Genomic DNA, 18,547 nt, shown 5'->3' on the forward strand with positions numbered 1-18,547 from the left:
CTGTGAGTGAGTGAGCAGTGCAGACACAGCCCAGGGATACATGAATGGGGACTTCAGGGACATTCCCTAAGGAGGTTTGTCTGTCACTGTTTGAACAGGGAAGGAGGCACAGACCACAGCAAACAGGGATCCTGGGGCTCCCCTTCTCAGGCTGTTAGGAAATCTCTGTTCTAGGATTTTGTGTAGGTACCTCCTCTGTGTGAGCCAATAGCGCCCTCTGCAGTCTCTATTGAAGCATGTTTCACTCTGGCCCAGATGCTCACACACTTGCATGGGGGAAACATGAGAGCTTGGACAGCACCACCAGTGGGTGATTTGTGGCAACTGACATGGTGCCTCAGAGTGGGAGACACTAGGAAGTGCTGTAGACTTTGGCAAATGCGAGTGTTCCTTGAAGGACAGTTGGTATTCAGGCTCAGGCTGCTTACCATGTGGGAAAGTAAACTAAGTATTGCTGGACCTTCTAAAAGTCCAGGAAAGATGAAGTTTTAATGTGAAAATTCCTACTTATAAAATTTGCCAACTGACTAAACCCCTCCCCCCCCCAACATTAACAACAAAGCATGGTGTGTAGGGGAAAAATCATGCCTGTGGCAGATAGTGTATAACTTTGCTCTGCCACGTGTTCTTAACTTTCTGGCCTCTCTCCTCCCCTTCACTGGGCTTCCTGAGGCAGGACTGTTGTCGTCAAGGATGGAGCAAGGACATGGCTTATATGCACTGGATAAGTGTTTCACTGAATGAATAAATGCAGGAGAGCGTGTAATGAAGAAATGAGTGAGTATGAAATGAAGACTGGTCTGTTGCCCTGTGACTTTCTGGAGGGTCACTGACTATGACCATATCATAGTGAAAGAGTAAGAGACTGCACATGGGTTCCCCCAGTTCATAAGGCCTCTGCAGGCACCACTGTCCCAAGCTAGCCAAACTGGGGTGAGGTCAGTGCTAGAACATGGACTGACTTGGTTTTGATGGAACCTATGCTTAGATCATTACTTCCTGAAATTAAGAAGCTGTGCAGCCAAGAATGCAGGGAAGGGATAAAAGGGAGCAGGAAGGGAGGGATGGTGATAGTGAAGATGGGGGGGTGGCGGGAGGGGGGTGGGAGTGGGGGTGGGGGTGGGAGCAGTTCTCTGGGATTAGCAAAGTGTGTGCTGCCCCCTGGTGGCCAACCTTCATCAGGTCAGCCTGTGGCTTTTCTCTGGCTCCCAGTCTCAACCTTTTTGCTCTCCATTCCCTTTTACTCTTGGGAAATCTGCTGAGTAATCTTCAGGGCTCTTGATTATGTGGATTACAATGTCAATACTTATCATATTAGAAATGTAAGACATTTGGGCCTCCCGGCCGGCCAGGGACATTCCCACATGGTGCAGGAGACCTCTCCTGTCTCCCCCACTGCTCCCCTCAGCAGTGTGTTTCAGTCTGTTCTGCGCCCCACTCTGTCTCTGGTGAATCCTCTCCCCTCCACCTCCCCCGCACCTCTGGCCTGTATCCCGGCTTTTATGCATAAATAAATAAATCTTAAAAAAAAGAAATGTAAGACACTTAAGATACTTAGTAATTCATTTAAAATAGCATTTATACTCATGTTTAACAAATGCTTCATTAAATGATAATTTATATTTTCAAGAAAAGGACCTGTAGAGAAGAGTATTATCATTAAAAATTTTACAAACGTATTTAATGTATGGCTTAAAAGAAGACAGTTGGGTATTCATATTGACACTGCATTCAATGTACTGTATAAATGTTTTTGTTGAGGATAAGAAGACAATTAAGCCTCATATGGATAAGTAGTTGGAAATATTAATATATTAAAAATCACTGTGGAGATTCTTTGATAAGGCTACAAAACACAGCAAGTGGCGGTTTCTTACAGGTTAGTTGCAGTGTGGGATGTGAAGCCGTGTCTAGGATTCTCTTGGGCTTATTCTACGTTGGAACCCACCACCTATCAGGTCTCTCACCCAGGCATGGTTTTGTAGCTTCACATCTGGTCACTGGGAAAATACAGATAAATCGAGTTATCCATGTCTTCTAAATCGGCTACATTTCATCAGTTACCCCTGACCTTGGAAAAGTCCTTAGTTTGGGTTAATGGCTAAGCTCATGGTAGCAGGCACACATTTTCTAAAATTTCAAATTTTGCTTGATGCTAACACATCCCATTGGTTGTTCTCCAAATGCTGAATTCTCTTGATTTTTAAGAAAATGTCTGCCCTATTCACCCTGGCAGGAATATCCAGCTTGGGTACTTGTTCCTCAAGGAAAAATGGTGTTCCACCAGAAAGTGGTTGGTTCAGCTCCCCTGGTTCAGCTCCCCACTCAGCCACTTACATGCTTTTCCCTTGGACAACTGTGGTGGAGAATTAATAAAATTAATAATTTTCACCGCTTCATCAACATTCTCAAGTGAAACTTTCATCTGAAAGAATATATAGTGAGTACAGTGACAACTAGTGTCACTGTGTCAATTTCAGCACAGTGATAGATGATTCTGCAGGTAGTTTTCACCTCATGGAGATGTCTTGGGCTCCCCAGCCTCCCTGGACCACTCTTCAAGGACCACTGCCTCCGGCAATTCCTTACTGGAAGCACGCCCGTGTTCCTGCCTCTTTGCTTGTTTTCCTTCCATTTCTCCATGTCTGCTCTGTTAGGCGCTGAGGGAGTGGGATGTGGAGTGGCTTTCAGAGATTATGACATTGTCACGATTTGTAGAGTCTGGGAAGGAGAAGAGGGACTTTAAGGCTAATAGTCAGGACTACTCGCAGAGGCTGCTCTGAAGAAGCCAGGCTGGAGTCTCCACCCCAGGTGAGGGATGAGGTGTGGCCCTCAGCTGGGGAGGGTGACCAGGGCCGGTTGTTCGGTTGTTCGGTTATCCTGCCCTGTTAGTCCTAAATTCACAGAGCTTGAGAGGGACTGCCCACACCCCGCTACGGCTCCCCTGGTTTGCCTCAGGGAGCCCCTGGATCTTGGTTCTCTAGAACTGCTTGCCTCTGAGTGAGTTGGATGCACCTGCTCCCTCTGTCCATTCAGGCAGTCACCTTCTAGTCTCTCCTTGGGTTTCTGACCCCCTAAACACTTCTGAGAGAGGGACCCAGTCTCCTCAACACCCTAGGGATGCCCAGAGGCAAGCCCACAGACCTCACTGTAGGACGGGAGTCAGAGCAGGCTTGGGAAGGCAGGGCACATCAGAAAGGTCTGGGACTCCTCCAGGTGCCCGCTGCCCAGGCCAGCCCTGCCCCGCCTTGGGTAAGCTCAGCAGTGCCAGGCTCTCCCTCACACTCTCCCCAGGCCTTTCTTCTCAGCCTGGGCCTGGATGGATGACCAGAGAGGACAATGGGTGGGACAGATGCCCATTCAAGGATCTTTGAGGCGCTTTGCTGGGGATCCCAGGCCCAAGGGTCAGCCTGCTGCCCACCAAGGCAACCTTCCTGGATTTGGGGCATTTGTGCAGAGGGTATGTTCTGTGGTCTCAGGAGTCGGCCCTGGCTCGCCGGGCGGTGTGAGCTCTGCCGGTCCCCTGACACACGGGTCCTGAGGCACCGCACACAGCTCATGGGGTGCTACTGCTCTGAGGTTCTGGGCCTCGGGCTTTGAGGCCGCAGACAGGGAGCTTGCCAGTGAGGGTCGTCCAGTGTCCATGCCCTGGGAGTTCCCGGGGGCTGGAGAGTTTTGTTTGTGGGAGGTTTCCCATGTGGGTGGCAATTTGATGCTGAGGGGGGCATGGCAGGAGGGAGGGTGATGGACATGCAGGCTACAGGGTGGAAGAGGCTCGAGGGCGGCACACTGCCAGCTGCCTCCAGGAAGGGACCTTCCCACTTCCCTGGCCCCATCCTGCCCTGCTGGTAAGGGGGGCAGGTAGGGCTGGGGGGTGAGTGGCCTCCACCTACTGACACACACTCAGAGCTGATGGCCCCTCCCACGGGCACCCTGGAGTGTTGGGGGGAATCCCAGGCAGGGCATGAGGAAGGAGCTCAGCAGCATTGAGCAATCGCGCCCTTCCCCAGGGAGGAGGTGCTGGCTTGTGCACAGGGCGGGTCCCTCTGTCAGGGAGTCTGCTCTCACCTGGTTTCTCTCAGAGCCTGGACAGAGGAGCTGGCTGCAGCCCGGGAGTCCTGCCCCCTGCTCAGTGTGTTGTAGGGACCCCAGGCTTTCCTCTTCCCTCCTGGGAGGCAGAGCTCAGCCCTCCCATTTCTGGGGAGGGTGTGCCCTCTAGTGTGGGGGACAGTGCATGCCCAGGAGGCTGCTGGAGGAGGAGGGTGGGGCAGAGGTCAAGACTGGAAACTGGCCAGTGAGGGTGAGCCCTCTGCGCCCTGAGCTGTGGGCTGGGACGGCACAGGACCCACAGGTAGCGTGAGTGTGTGTGCGAGTGTTTCTTCCCGAGAAGGATCGGACTCCAGAGACGGAGTGTGACGATGAGGAAGTTTCCTCTGCCTTAGAACTGGGACTGCTCTCACCCCTCCCTGTCCCCAACTGGGAGGGATCTCTCTGCACTGGCTCTGCCCCTGTGCGTTTGGATGTCTTGGTTCCACTCTTTCTGGGCTTATGTCCCTCTCCTCTAAGAAGGAGGGTCAGCAACCCTGCATTCCAGGTTGAGGTGGGGAGTAAATAAGATCACGTGTGTCTACCCAGGGCTTGCTCTCCACGAAATCGAGTTGCCCAGGGTAATGGGATGCAGTGTTTACCCAGCCAGTGTGCAAAGGCATGTGCCAGGGACCGAGAAGCCCTCAGTTTGGCAGGGGTCATGCAGTGGGGTGGGGGCCCTGTTTGATGAGTAAGTGTGGCCCGATTAACTGTTTCCCAGGGTCACCATCCCCACTCTCCAGTCGGTGTCTGAGACCACAAGAGGATGCTGCGGTGGCTTCTTTTCTTCTCTGCTCTGGGTCTCAGAGCTTGGGGTGAGTTTTCCCTCACTGATCAGAGAGTAACTGAGAAGGGGCATCCTGAAGTCTTCATATGCTTATGCTTTCTTAGGAAGAAAGAATTTGCATTCAGAAGCACAGAATTGAGTTCAAATCCTTGTTCTGCCTCCAGCAATGATTTTAAACCAGTTAGTCAGCTCTGTAAGACTATTTGCCCACCTGCAAATTTAACTAAGTTTCCGACCTCCTAAACTGTGGTGAGGATTCCCTGGAGGACTCAGTGCCTGAGCAAAGTCAGTCAGAGCCTGGGGTTTATACTTGTTAATAAAAGAAGGTTCCTTGGGGTGGGGGTGTCAGGTGACGTGCTGTGCCTCGTCCTGAAGTCCCTTGCTCCGGAGCACAGGCATAGCAAGTGCCCCAAAACAATCCCAGGGGGACTGACTCCAGCCACGCAGGTGATTCTGGGAGATTCTAATCCCATTTCCACAGAGACTTCCCCACAGCTTCCAGCAGGTACAATCCTCCTAAGAAAAGACTTTATACTTATGTCTCTCAGTGTTTTTTTTTTTTTTTCTCTTTTTTTGTGGTCAGTTGTGCCCGTAGATGCAGCTCACTAGAAAAAAGATGTTATTTTGGACTCCCTGCCCTTGGCTGTTTAATTCTCTTCTAGGGGACTTCCTGGAGTTGGTGTTGGAGAAACCATACCTCGTACCGCTGGTGGGGGTAGTTCTCTGGCCTCTCCAGAGTGTGTTCTTGGTGGGGGTTCAGGTGTCTGGGATGGCTCGGGCTCCCTGAGAACTGGGCCAACTGGGCTGTTCCTTTGCTGGTGACGCCCCCTGGGGTGAGATGCAAGGTAACCTCAGGTCAGAGGCGCCTCAGACCGTTCTTAGCAGCATCTCCCAGCCCACTGGAAAAGTCAAACTCGTTCTCAATGGTGCGGAGGCCTGTGGGCTGACTGGGGGTTTCTCATGCGACTAGAATGGTCTCTGAGCACTGCACAGCCACCCTGGCTGGGGCGATGGGCTGAGTTGCAGAGAGGGGCACCTGTAAACCACCTGTAAACCAGCCTTGCAGGGGTGGTGGTATGGGAGGGAATAGAACTAGGAAGAGGACAGGCAACTTCTGCACCCCTGACCCAGAGATGGACCACACACCCTGCCCTCAGGGAGTCCTCAGACAGAAGGAAGACCCAGGTCCCGCCTGAAGGAAACTTCCTGGCTGGGGAGGTGATTGTGCAGCTGGGTGAAGAACAAAGTCAGAGGCACAGAGAGAGCTGTCAGTGAGCATAGTGCCCGTGAAGGGCATTAGTGCTGAGGTGAGGTGGGGGGAGGGTGCTCGGGGCTCCCCAGGGTCAGTGGTGAGATGGAGATGCATCCTGAGGTGGGAAGTGAGGGCTGGAGGGGGGCCATCTGAACAGAGCAGGGTAGAAGCTGCAAGATAGCAAAGTCCAGAGTGGGGGTGGGCCTGGGGTCGAGGAGCAAGGCCTAGGCTTGCATCTGCTTCTCTGGGCAGGTGCAACTTCAGCTATGGGTGATGAGGGGAAGTAGGGATGTGGAGGTGACAAGTGGAGGGGGTACTGCCCAGTGAAGAGCTCCTCCTGGCCTTTTCCACCACTGTGGGCAGACACAGCCCGGCAAGGCCGATGTAGCCTAGGGGATTAATGTAGGGACGTGGGGCAAGATGAGCAGAATAACACCCCCTCCACCCATTGGCCCCCCGCAGATGTCTCCACCATGGTGTCACACAAGGAGTGGGGAGATGAAGATGTGGGCTGCAGCACCCAGCTGACCAGGCCAGTGAATTTCCTTGTCACGCACCACATCCCTGGGCTGGAGTGTCACCACCAGACCACGTGCAGCCAGAGGCTGCGGGAGCTGCGGGCCTACCATGTGCACAACAACAGCTGGTGCGGCCTGGCCTACAAGTGAGAGTTAGCAGGGCGGGGCGGGGGTGGGGGGCAGTGACCAAGTCAGAGGCAGGTGGGGTGGGGGTGGGCGCTGGGGGATCACCAAGTGAGAGCTGATGGGGGTCAGCAGCAGTCAAGCCTGCTCTTCAGGCTGCTGTTTTTCTCATTTTTTTCTGGGTTGTAGTTATGTCAGGTTTGTATAGAATGAAATAGTTAATAGACCCTATATATTGCTAAGTCCTCAGGATTTTCTGTGAGGCCCTAGTCTGTGAGATATAAAAGGCAATGAGGAACGTTAAGTAATGATTGTACTTTCTATTTCCCCAAACCTGGTTCACACACAGCACCTGGAAGTTCAGGTAAATGCTGTGCATGAACCGGTCAGCCTGTGAGGTTCCTGGGGCAAGGATTACCTACCACCCCACACTATGGACTGGGAACCAAGGCAGGAAGGTGGGTTTGATTTCCCCCAAATCAGGCAGCTGCAAAGTGGGGATCCTCAACAGCCCATAACAGTCTTTTTGTGCTTCCCGCACCACTGTAGCAGAGTGCGCTCCCCTTGGTGACACCGCTGTCCATCTCCTGCCCCAGTGGCCTTTCTGGCAGGTTCTATGGCTGCCCAGGCCCTTGTCCCACACTGACTATTTTGGGTTGTGGACAGTTCCTGGGCATGGTGACAACTTCCAGCCTCAAGTACCCACTGACTCGTCTGCTTTGATGCTTTGATCTTACACCCAATTCCTGAGCGTGAAGGGGAGTTAATGTCCTTTGGGGTGGGAGTTAGTAGAGAGCTTCCTCAGCACCCAGCCCTTCTGAGGGGCAGTTCCAAAGTTCATTACCTACCTGACAGGCTGGGGGGACTAAGCACCAGCCCAATTCCATACACTTTGTTGAATCTTTTCCTCTGTCTTACTCTCCTTGCTTCTTTACCCTTGCTTCTGGGGTTGTATCCCCCCAAACTGCCTGAATCTGCATCCTATTCTGAGGTCCTGCTTGGTGGGGAGTCTCCAAGGGACAGTGGCCCTGCACAGTCACGCACACAGCCTGGAGGCCACTTGCATTTTGGAGGGAGGATGAGAGTCATATTTTAGGACATGTGGAGACTGAGAAGATTCTTATTTTGTGTGGTTGATTCTCTTTATTTACTGTAGCGGCTCCAAGACCTCTTCTCCTTCTGAGTATGCAGGATGATTCTGTAAAGCCCAGACATCTGGATAAGGAGGCGGGTGGGGAGCATGGGAGTGGGCCCTTTAGAATCCTCAGCACGAGTCTAGATGACTCTCCTGGCCATTTCTGAGCTTAGCCCTTGCAAGTTCCCTTTAGAGAGGAGGGCTCCTTTTGAAGGCTGGGGAGTGGCTCCTCTCGCAGGACCGGGCCTCTGTCCAGTCACTGAGCCCTTATCTCCCTGCCCCGCAGCTTCCTGGTCGGGGACGATGGCCGGGTGTATGAAGGTGTGGGCTGGAACGTCCAGGGCATGCACACCCAGGGCTACAACAACATCTCCTTGGGGCTCGCCTTCTTCGGCACAAAGGAAGGTAATGGCACCCCACTGCCCTTCTCAGATTCTCCACTTTGTTGCCCCAATACCGCTGCCTTCTCACCCTTCACATTTCCCTGAACTGCGCTATCTCCTCAAATCCTTCTCTCCCTTGGCTTTTGCATTCCTTGGGTCCTCTTCCTAGTGTGCTGGCTTCCTCTGCAGCCTCTGGAGCAGACTTCTCTTCCTTTGGCATCTCACACTGGAGCTGCTCTCTGCCTTGCTCACCTTGGAAGGTTCTGCTCCGTCTCCTACTTCCATGTCAGTGATGATCACACCTTCCTCTCGAGCCCTGACACTTACATAGTGCTAGGCTGTGCATTCCCATTTCCTGCCCGGCACCCTACACCCTCCTTCCATTTCTCTTACCCTGAGATTTTCTACACATTTAAAAAAGCCTCTTTGAGGCATCTAATCTCTGACCAAGTCTTATCCACTTCCTTCTAGTCTTATGGCTGCTCCCCACCCCTGCCACCTGCAGCCTAACTTAGAGTGTGCCCTCTTTCCCGTGCACAGAGCTCTTGCACATCTAGTTTCTCACTGGCCCCATATTCTTCAAGGAGGTCCAAATTCAAGTTTAAAGAACATGCCTGAAACCAGTGCAGCCTTAATGTCACAGGGTGAAGCAGCTATGACAGAAGAATCAGAACATCTCCCATCTCCAGCGCTGGTGTTTTCCTGCTCACCCAGAGCTCTTCGTGTTCAGCTTGGTTTGTTTCCATGAACATTTGTTGCTACCTGGGTGTTACCTTGTTAGCTGTGGGATCTTGCCCATGTTATTTTTTGGATTTTAAAGTTCCCCTTGGTGAATAATGGGGCTAATAATAGCATCTACCTCAAGGCTTATGGCAAAGATTAAAGAAGCGAATACAGGTAAAGAAGCTGGAAAGTGTCTGGATGGCTAACCCTACCCTGGCCAGTTGAATGTTCCTGACTATGCTCCTTCATGGATGAGTAGATGAGTGAAGTCTTGGTGGATGGTTGGGGAATGTCTTCATCCTGGGCCACCAAGCCCTCCCTCCAGGCGGAGCTTGATGTTCAGGCCTCTGGATGTAGGGGATGAGCTTATTCCCCTTTTTTCTCCTCCAACAGCTATGCAGGGACTCACAGGGCTTCTCACTCTCCCCCCGAACAACCCTCCTGAAACTTAAGTCAGACCAAGGCTCCTCTCTTCCAGGCCACAGTCCCAGCCCTGCCGCCCTGTCAGCAATGGAGGGTCTGATTGTCCACGCGATACTGAAGGGCCACCTGTCTCCCATGTTTGTTCAGCCACTTCTTGTGAAAGGCGAGAATTGCCTGGCCCCTAAGCAGAAGGAGAGTCCCAAGAAAGGTAAGGCCTTCAACCCTAATGGGACTCTTTCCAGACTCTCTCCCAACCCCCAAGGGAGTGACGTTTTTAGTCATGGTCTCACAGGATTCCTTGTATAGTGCCACAGACCAGCCTTGGCAAAATGTCGTGTCAGGGGTTCCTGAAAGGATGAGATGGCGTCGGCGAAAACTTAAGGGCTAAGGGGAAGGGGATGAGGTAGTGAGGAGACACTGACACTCGATGAGGTACAAGTATCTTCTACTGAGGGGCTCAGCAGGTCTTTATTTATTCATTTTTAGCAAGCAGTGAGATGACATCATCATATGCATAGAAGCAAAGCAGAAACAATCAGTGCATTCTTTTCCCATAGACTTTTGGCTACTATGTGCTCTCAGCAAGAAGGCAACCTTCAAGGTTAATAGATAAAAAACTAAGCCTTACACTAAAACTTATTATTTCAGCTAGACAATTACCTAAGACAGTTGATAGCCACCAGTACACCCCTATCAGCTAAAGCCTAAGCATAAAAAGACTCTTCTATTCATATGGCCTTCAGTCGGAGGCCAGCTGCTTCTCAGCTATCAGAATCTTTTCTACCTAGAAACTTCTTAACACAATTAACTTCATTTAAAAACTTTCCTAAGAAACTTCTAAAAAAGCAAAAGAAGGACTTACTATAATTGTTGTGCAGGATAGCTTGTCAGGCATGTACAATAAATTGTCTCCCTTTGTCAAGTGGGCCAAATTGATTAATAACTAATTTCTAAACAGATAATTTTCCATGCCATTTACTTACAGTATGCTGATACGTATAATTTATTGCCTAATGTACTTTCTGATAAATTTTTCTCTGTTTACGACCAAGAACAAAAAACGAAGGGATGTTAAATCTTCAGCCCCACGGTGTGAGGCACAAGGAATCTTTGGCCCCACGGTGTGAGGCCCTTTAGCTTCGGTCCCACAGTGTGAGGCCCTTTTTCTTAGCTGCTTGCCAGTGTCTTATCTGGCTGGGGCATCAAGGTCCTCTTTAGCAGTAGAGGAAACTGGTTACCCAACTTCTCTGAACTTTTACAGCCAGCAAACCTTGAGAGGGACCCTCAGGTCACCATTTTCCCCCCAGATTCCTAGAATGATAGAGCCATGGCTTCATGCTGGTGTAACATATATGTCCTCATTTCTTCAATCATCCAGCATTGGACATTGGGTCATCCCAAGGAACAAAACACACAAAAATAGTCCCTTCTTGGGGTTTCTGGCTAGAGGGTAGGGAATGATAATAAGCAAATAAATGAGCACAAGATTTGGTGTGTCTTATGATGAAAAGTGTGATGGAGGGGCAAAAATCCTGGAGAGGGGCCGGATGTACAACACAAGCACAAGTGCATACCTTTCTGAACACTGAAAACAGAACAGTGGGTGGAAGTGCTCAAGTTACCACAGCCACCAAGTTTAGAGGGGGAGTTGAACATAATTTTGGTAGTAAAAGCTAGATGCTGGATTTAACAGGTAGCAGCATCAAAATCAGTGTAGTTAATAAGCCTTTCAGCCTTTTCTTGGACTTAAATTATTTTAGAGAAAATTAGCTATACTAGATTCAAGTTCTACATAAATTTTCTATGCCTTTGTATTGGTGCCATTTGTCAATAGTAATAGTTGCTTGGATTGATAGAGAACTTTATGGATTACAATTGCCCTCAAAGACATGCTTTCAAATGAAAATTCAGCTGATTTCTCCAAAAGGGAGCAAAGCATCCACAGTTCCTCAGGAGGACATGTTCACTGTCCTTTGGGTTCTGCTTTTTGGGTTAGAAACCATGGATCTTTGGTTCCTTCCTCTCAGCCCATTCCCAGGTGGTCCATCAAGTGTTTCTGGGATTTTCTGAGTCCATACCCTAGGTAGGATACCAAGCTGGTGGGGTATTCAGTAGTGAGGTGTTGATACGGGGCAGTTGCAGGGAGCAAAATGAATCCTCATGTTCCTGTTCCTCTGACCTTCCTCAGCATGCCCCATTGTCCTGAGGTCTGCTTGGAAGGCTAGAGAAACCCACTGCCCCAAGATGAGCCTCCCAGCCAAGTACGTCATCATCATCCAAACCGCAGGGAGAACCTGCCACATGTCTGATGAGTGCCGTCAGTTAGTCCAAGATATCCAGTCCCTCTTCATGGACAAATATGAAGCCTGTGACACTAGGTATAAGTAAGTAAACCTGAGGGCAGGTGGGCTTCTTAACACTTGGGGACAGAAATTGAATCTTTGAAAGGGAAGCAAAAGGGACAAATGATAAGACGCCCACGGTGTGAGACGTGTCCATGTGTAAACACACTGATTTCTCTCACAGACATGGATGGGCCTTATCTGGAATGCAGCTAAGGGTAAGTCATTCTCTTTGAGCATGTTCCAAAATGTGAGGCCATATCACGAAGTATCTTGTACTGAAGCTGAAGAGTTTGAGCTCCATGCCTAAAGACAGAAAAGAGGTCTTGACATAAGACTTGCACTAGGAAGAACACCCTGGTTGTTGCTTCTGGAATGGATTGGAAAAGGGAAAACTGGTGGTGAGATGGTCAATCTTAGGACTCTGTTGCAGTCAGACAGGACGGGATGGCATCATGGTTGGGTGGTGGCTGCCATCCTGGATGAAGTAGAGGAATCTGAGTGGTTAGGTGTTCATGATGAAGGTGCAGAGTCCAGTAGGGACAGTGGTTGGGAGACGTGCTTGATAAGCCTTGGCTGCTGTATGGGTCAAGCAGTGGGCTGAGGCCCACATTCTTGGTTGGGGCCATGGAGGATGGGGTGTCTTTCACCACAATGGGGAGCTCAGAGAGGGAACAGGTAGGGAAGAAGGTGGGTCCATGTGTGGACACACGACTTTCTGAATGGCAGCTGAAGCTAAGGAAGCAGACGATTCATCCTGGGAGAAGTGTTATAAAGAGAGGGCTGTACCCAGAGGAGCTCATGTAGGCAGGAAGACGAGGTGCAGATGAGTCTGAGGGGCAGCAGCCAGAAAAGGCGGGGAGAGAGTGCCATGCCATGGAAGTTAAGGGGAGGGAATATTCCAAAGGGTGGAGGAGTTGCAGGGTAGAATGCACAAAGAGGTCTGGAGGGGCAAGGTCAGAGAATTGTCTTTGTATGAGGAGGTTGCAGGTCGCCTTGGGAAGCAGTTTTGCTGGCGAGGTGTGGGAGTTCAGGCAGAAGGCTGCCACTGTTGACTTCACAGCCCTAAGCTCGTTGGGGCCAGCAATGGGGTGCTGGAGCCCCAGGGGCTTCCAAGAGTGATTGCTGGAGATTCGGAGGTTTTGGAGCCACTCGTTAAACATTGGTGGTCTGAAATGGGCTGTGGTAGGAATCTTACACTTCAGAAATCAATACAGGTCATACATCTGGGCTTTCTGCCCTCCCCTGCTCTATGAGGGTTGGTTTACCAGAGCAGCACCTTCTTCTTTGTAACTCAGTATCTAGGAGATAGCTCAAGTATGGGTCCAATGGGTAAAGGTGTGGTTGGATGGACGAAACCACCCAAAGTGCCCATCTTTCATGCTGACCTATATGTCCCCTTGGATCCTCCAGTTTCCTTGTGGGCCAGGATGGCGTCATTTATGAAGGAGTGGGCTGGAATGTCCAAGGCTCCCACACCACTGGCTACAATGACATTGCCCTGGGCATTGCCTTCATGGGTACCTTCTCAGGTGAGTGGCTGTTTTGGGCCCTGGTGGTCATTGGATGGTGTTTGAGGGACAATATCAGACTCAGACATATCAGGCATTATGTTGGGGTCCGGTAAGCTGGGTCTACCCAGCTTTAAATTTGATACTTGACTAGGTTCAATGTGACCAAGGTGACATCCCCCCAACAGAAGACCCGCCTTTACTCTATCCAACCCAATGTCTCTTTCTTCTGATATCCAAGGCATGTGTAAGATGAGGGAAAAGATCTTTATGTGTATGTTTACAGAGCAATGAAGTGAGCACAAAGCCACGCATGAGCCCTGTCCCTGGCACTGAGAATTGTCACTGCCCAGCTCTCTTGGCTGAAGTTTGTTTAGACTCAGGAGCCTTTTGTTGAGCTTCTGGGAAGAGGAGGCCATGCCACAGGGGCTGGTTCAGGTTGATTCTAAGATGAGCATTGGCCAGGGACAGGGGTTGACCCAGGGATGTACCTGAAGATGGGACTGGGCATTGGGGTGGGACACATGAAGGGTCAGGAAATGTGTGGCCATAGAGGGATGGCAGGCCTTGGCCCTGTTGACTTGCTGAGTCAGATAATCTGCAGTGGGCCCCCATGTGTGTTGTAGGGTGTTTAGCAGTAGCCCCCTTGTTATGACTACCAAAATGTCTCTAGACATCACCAAATGTCCCCCAGGGGGCTAAACTTCTCCCTGTAAGAACTCCCAGGCTAAACCTTTGCAGTGGATAATCATGTATTTTATCCTGGGCTCTGCTTGTGTGATTCAGGAAGAACTTTGACACCAAAGAATCTGAAATATTGGGTTTGTTTTCTGTCTGTATAGAAGGGTGACTGGCAGTGGTGGAATATATTCAATACCAGCTTGGTGGTGCGGGTGGGTGAGGGTCTAGGAGTGGGGGGTACGGGGGGCAGGGGTCCTGGACCTACAACTGATGGGCCTGTTGTCTTTTGCAGGTGCCTCACCCAATGCTGCAGCCCTAGAGGCAGCCCAGGACCTGATCCAATGTGCTGTGAACAAGGGGTACCTGATTCCCAACTACCTCCTGGTGGGGCAGAGTGATGTGGCCAATACCCTGTCTCCTGGGCAGGCCTTGTACGACATCATTAAATCTTGGCCTCATTTCAAACACTGAGGGAGCCCCTGGTCCTTCTGACACTGCTGCCCCCAATCCCAATTGGCTGCTGGGCCTTCCCAGACCTCACCTCCACTCTGACACAACATCTCCTGTCCCCTTCCTGTCAGCCCCGCCCCGACCCTTTTCTCAGGCTGGTATGCTCCTGTCCTGCTAGCGCCTCCCAGGACCCTCACACCCCAGAGCCCAGCGCTGCCAGCGCAGACGCCTCTGAGTCTGGCCCCAGTTGTCCCCTCTGCTCACCTTCCTCTCCCTGGGCACACGGCCCCTCAGTCAGGTGAGGGTTGGTTCCCACTGGACTTCTTGCCACTTTGGTGTGTGCCCCTGTGCCTAGAACGCATGTCCTGCTGGGTGCCCCGCCACCTGCCCTCTCCCCTGGCCCCTGCCACTGTCCCCAGCCCCTCCTCTGTGCCCGCACACCCACGACCTTGTCTGTATTTGAAAGGGGCCCTAATTCAGGACCATGACTGCTTGTCGACATGTCTGTTCCTCCACTGGATGGCGAAGTTGTCCAGTTTTGTTTCCCTGTGTCCTCAGTTCCTCAGCAATGTCTGACATCCAGTAGGTGCTACTGTCATAACCAATATGGAATAAACCAGTGAGTGAGTGGATTGGATTTCTGCTTCCCTTTCTGATTTGCTCTTTCACCCCCGCTTTGGGGATATCTTCCTGGGTCGTCCCCCATCCCGCCGGCACTCCCCTTGTCCCCTTTGTTCCCAGTCCGAGGCTCAGAGCCGGCTCTGGCCCCTCATCTGCGGTGGTTGCTGTGTCTCCAGGATGCAGTGTCCCGTCCTCCCCGAGGCCCCCAAGGCAGCTCCCTGCCCAGGCCCAGCTGTGTCCACACAAGCCTCCCACTGCTGTCATGAAAAGGGTGCTCATAGATGAAAGCTATAAACTAATCTCAAACAGATAAAGATATCAAGACAGTGATACAAGATATGAAAGAACAACTAATTAGAAGCATAACAAGTTTGAAACCAGGCAATAAAATACAGGAGAGAACACGAAATGAAAGAAACAACCATTTCAGAAAACACCAGTTTAAAAAAGGAAGTAACAGTGAATATACGTAACAAATAATGTCTTAGAAGAAAAAGATCAAATAATGGAAAATTCAAAAATCAAGATAGGGCCTCCCCGGTGGCGCAGCGGTTGAGCACTGGGCTGCGAACTGCCCGCATCCTCTGCAGCGCCAGTTCGATCCCCGGCCGCAGGCGAGGGTCCCACATGGCGCGCAGACCTCTCCTGCCACCCGCTGCTCCCCTCACCAGTGTATTTCATCGGTCTGCCTGTTCTGTTCCCTGCTCTGGCTCTGGTGAATTCTCTCACCTTCCTGCGCTTCTGACTTTACCCAGTGCTTGTATAAATGAATAAATAAATCTTTAAAAAAAAAAACCAAAAACAAAAACAAAAAACCCCACAAAAATCAAGAGAAAAAAATTAGGTTAAACAATACATATGAGAAAAGCCAAGAAATGACAAGGTACATATGACTGGACTCTATCAAAGAAAACTAAGAGATTAGAATGAATACTTAAAACTACAAGTCTAGCAAACCTTACTGAAATTTTAAAAAGTGGAGAAACTTTGCTTTTAAAGGGCATATTTTGTGCCTGAAAAGACTGACTCAAAATGATGTCTTCTGTGTCTCCCGCCCAATGTCACTTCCTCAAGACTTGCTTGGTGCCCTGCTCCTTCTCCGCACAGCCGCTCCAGCATTTGAAACCTTCTCAGTGACTGTGTGGTTGTTTTCTGCCTCTCTTCCCTCTAGACTTTGAATTTCATGTGCGCAGACATGACGAGGGTACAAACATAGTTGCTTTGCACTGTACCCTTAATTTAAGGAAGCTATTTGGAGAAAAAGAGCAAAACTATCCATTGAAGTTGCATTAATAATGTCAACAATTAGACTGAGTAGGTAAATAATTCCTCTAATGTAGAAAATATTAAAAAAATGAAGAAGATTCACTTCAATTGCATCTCATATGAGCCTATCTATTCTCTGCTATTTAAAAATTTTTCCTTTTTTAAAAATAGAATATGTAAGTATTATTTTAAAAGGAAAATTCTACAATGCAGATCGCAGTTATGGTCTTTTTAGTATTTAGAGTTCATATAAAATTTGAAAAATTATGACGAATATGCAGGGTTATAACTAGGTAAAATTTTACAAATTGAATTTTACATATTTATGACTTTGAATTTTCAATTTTACAATGGAACTGATGAAGTAAAGAAAGTGATTTTGACTAGACATTTGTGTCTGAGGGTGAAGACTTTAAATTATATTCTCAATCTAGTGTGACTCCTCTTGAAGTTAAAGCATATGTACAGTAAAAATATACTAGATATTTTTCTAAATATGTTTGTAGATTTCAGGACACATTTTACTTGGATAATATCAGCTACAAGTGTAGAATACTACTTCTTAAATTAAAATGTATTTAAAATGACCCAAGAAAATGAAATACTGAATCAAATTAGTGCCAAAATTGGCCCAAAGAGTTCTCTTCCTCAAAAATAAGGTAACTACTTAACCAATTATGGTATCTCAGTGACTTTGAGTTCCAATTACTTTGATTAAAAGTATCTTGTGTTTAATAAGTTGGTCTATGTAATTTATACAATTGTATCATAACTGTTTTTATTGAGAAGTACACAACACTAAGTACAGTTTCCCCTGTGGAAGGAGCACCTCTTTAGTTCTCATAAAAATCCCTCCTGGACATGCCTGGGCCCTGCTTCTGACTGTCTGCCCAGAAGCCCTGGGTGTCCTGTCAGGGACCTCAGGCCTGCCCTGTTTCCTCCCCCCTTTTGGGCTGCCTCATTCCGTTATCACTTGGATTTCTCCTCTTAAAGTTGACTTCAGAGTGAGCCAGTCTCTAGCTCTCCCTCACTTGCTGTGTTAAAGATGAGCTTATAAACCATTCTAAGGTTTCCTACTAATCGCCATGGGAAAACATTCAGAATCATAAATAAAAATGTCAGACATGAGGATATTGCCAAGGTTTTGGAAAACTCATGAGCTTGTTTCTGTCTTTGTCACCAATTGTAATTCTGGGTCTTCTGCTAGATGTCTCTCTCTCAGGTTTTTGTCCAAGACCCTGTCCCCCAATATGGCGGATGGAGCTCACGAAACATGTTTCCTTCAAACGCCAACAGGTCTGTAGGTTCCAAGAGACCCCTTCCCAGCTCTGGCCCCTGAAGTGTGAGTGGGCCTGTCATTGTGAGGAATGTGGTGGGTGTTTGGCTGCCTCTCATGGAGGGGCTTTGGTCTGAGCACCCCCTTTCTTGGGTGTACTTCAGATACCTTTGACAGAGCAGGACTGAAAGCCTTATGTATAAACCTCCTCAGAGGAGGTACAGGGATTCTAGGAGACCAGAGCTGAAGATGAAGGCCACTGACGGGTTGGGTGAAGGGGTGGAGAGTTTTGGTTGATGAAACACTTCTTATGACGTTTGTCTCCGGGAAGCAGTTTGATGCTAAGGGCAAACTGGCTATGGGTGGGAAAGACTGCCTCCAGAAAGGAAGCTTCCCACTTCCCTGGCCCCATCCTGCCCTGCTGGTGAGGGGGGCAGGCTGGGCTGGTGGGTGAGTGGCCTCTACTCACACACACTCCCAGAGCTGATGGCCCCTCCCACGGGCACCCTGGAGTGTTGGGGGGAATCCCAGGCAGGGCATGAGGAAGGAGCTCAGCAGCATTGAGCAATCGCGCCCTTCCCCAGGGAGGAGGTGCTGGCTTGTGCACAGGGCGGGTCCCTCTGTCAGGGAGTCTGCTCTCACCTGGTTTCTCTCAGAGCCTGGACAGAGGAGCTGGCTGCAGCCCGGGAGTCCTGCCCCCTGCTCAGTGTGTTGTAGGGACCCCAGGCTTTCCTCTTCCCTCCTGGGAGGCAGAGCTCAGCCCTCCCATTTCTGGGGTGGGCGTGTCCTCTAGCGTGGGGGACAGTGCATGCCCAGGAGGCTGCTGGAGGAGGAGGGCAGGGCAGAGGTCAAGACTGGAAACTGGGGGGGAGCCCCCTGCGCCCTGAACTGTGGGCTGGGACAGCACAGGACCCACAGGTAGCGTGAGTGTATGTGAGAGTGTTTCTTCCTGACAATAAGGTTAAAACAT

At 49.9% G+C, this 18,547-nt stretch overlaps 1 protein-coding gene across 2 annotated transcripts; it reads left to right on the forward strand.

Moving 5' to 3' along the window:
* The first annotated feature begins 4,034 nt into the window (after positions 1-4,034).
* PGLYRP4 (peptidoglycan recognition protein 4) lies at positions 4,035-15,044 on the forward strand. Of its 2 annotated transcripts, none has more exons than XM_037500424.2 (8): positions 4,035-4,351; positions 4,808-4,901; positions 6,588-6,789; positions 8,188-8,306; positions 9,486-9,638; positions 11,619-11,814; positions 13,186-13,304; positions 14,257-15,044. In XM_037500424.2, the coding sequence occupies exons 2-8, from the start codon at positions 4,853-4,855 to the stop codon at positions 14,433-14,435; spliced, it is 1,017 nt and encodes a 338-aa protein (XP_037356321.1). In that variant the 5' UTR covers positions 4,035-4,351; positions 4,808-4,852; the 3' UTR covers positions 14,436-15,044. The 2 variants fall into 2 exon arrangements, with proteins under 2 accessions (XP_037356321.1, XP_037356322.1); XM_037500425.2 differs by lacking the exon at positions 4,035-4,351 and adding an exon at positions 4,358-4,510.
* Positions 15,045-18,547: the final 3,503 nt, after the last annotated feature.

The sequence above is a fragment of the Talpa occidentalis genome, unplaced genomic scaffold (assembly GCF_014898055.3).
Source record: "Talpa occidentalis isolate TD23 unplaced genomic scaffold, MPIMG_talOcc4v2.1 talOcc4.9, whole genome shotgun sequence".
Classification (NCBI taxonomy): Eukaryota; Metazoa; Chordata; class Mammalia; order Eulipotyphla; family Talpidae; genus Talpa; species Talpa occidentalis.

Coding starts and splice junctions, on each gene's coding strand:
- PGLYRP4 (XM_037500424.2), top strand. CDS start 4,853: ATGCTGCGGTGGCTTCTTTTCTTCTCTGCTCTGGGTCTCAGAGCTTGG. Junction 8,307..9,485: donor CTTCTTCGGCACAAAGGAAG/GTAATGGCACCC, acceptor CCTCTCTTCCAG/GCCACAGTCCCAGCCCTGCC. Junction 13,305..14,256: donor CTTCATGGGTACCTTCTCAG/GTGAGTGGCTGT, acceptor TGTCTTTTGCAG/GTGCCTCACCCAATGCTGCA.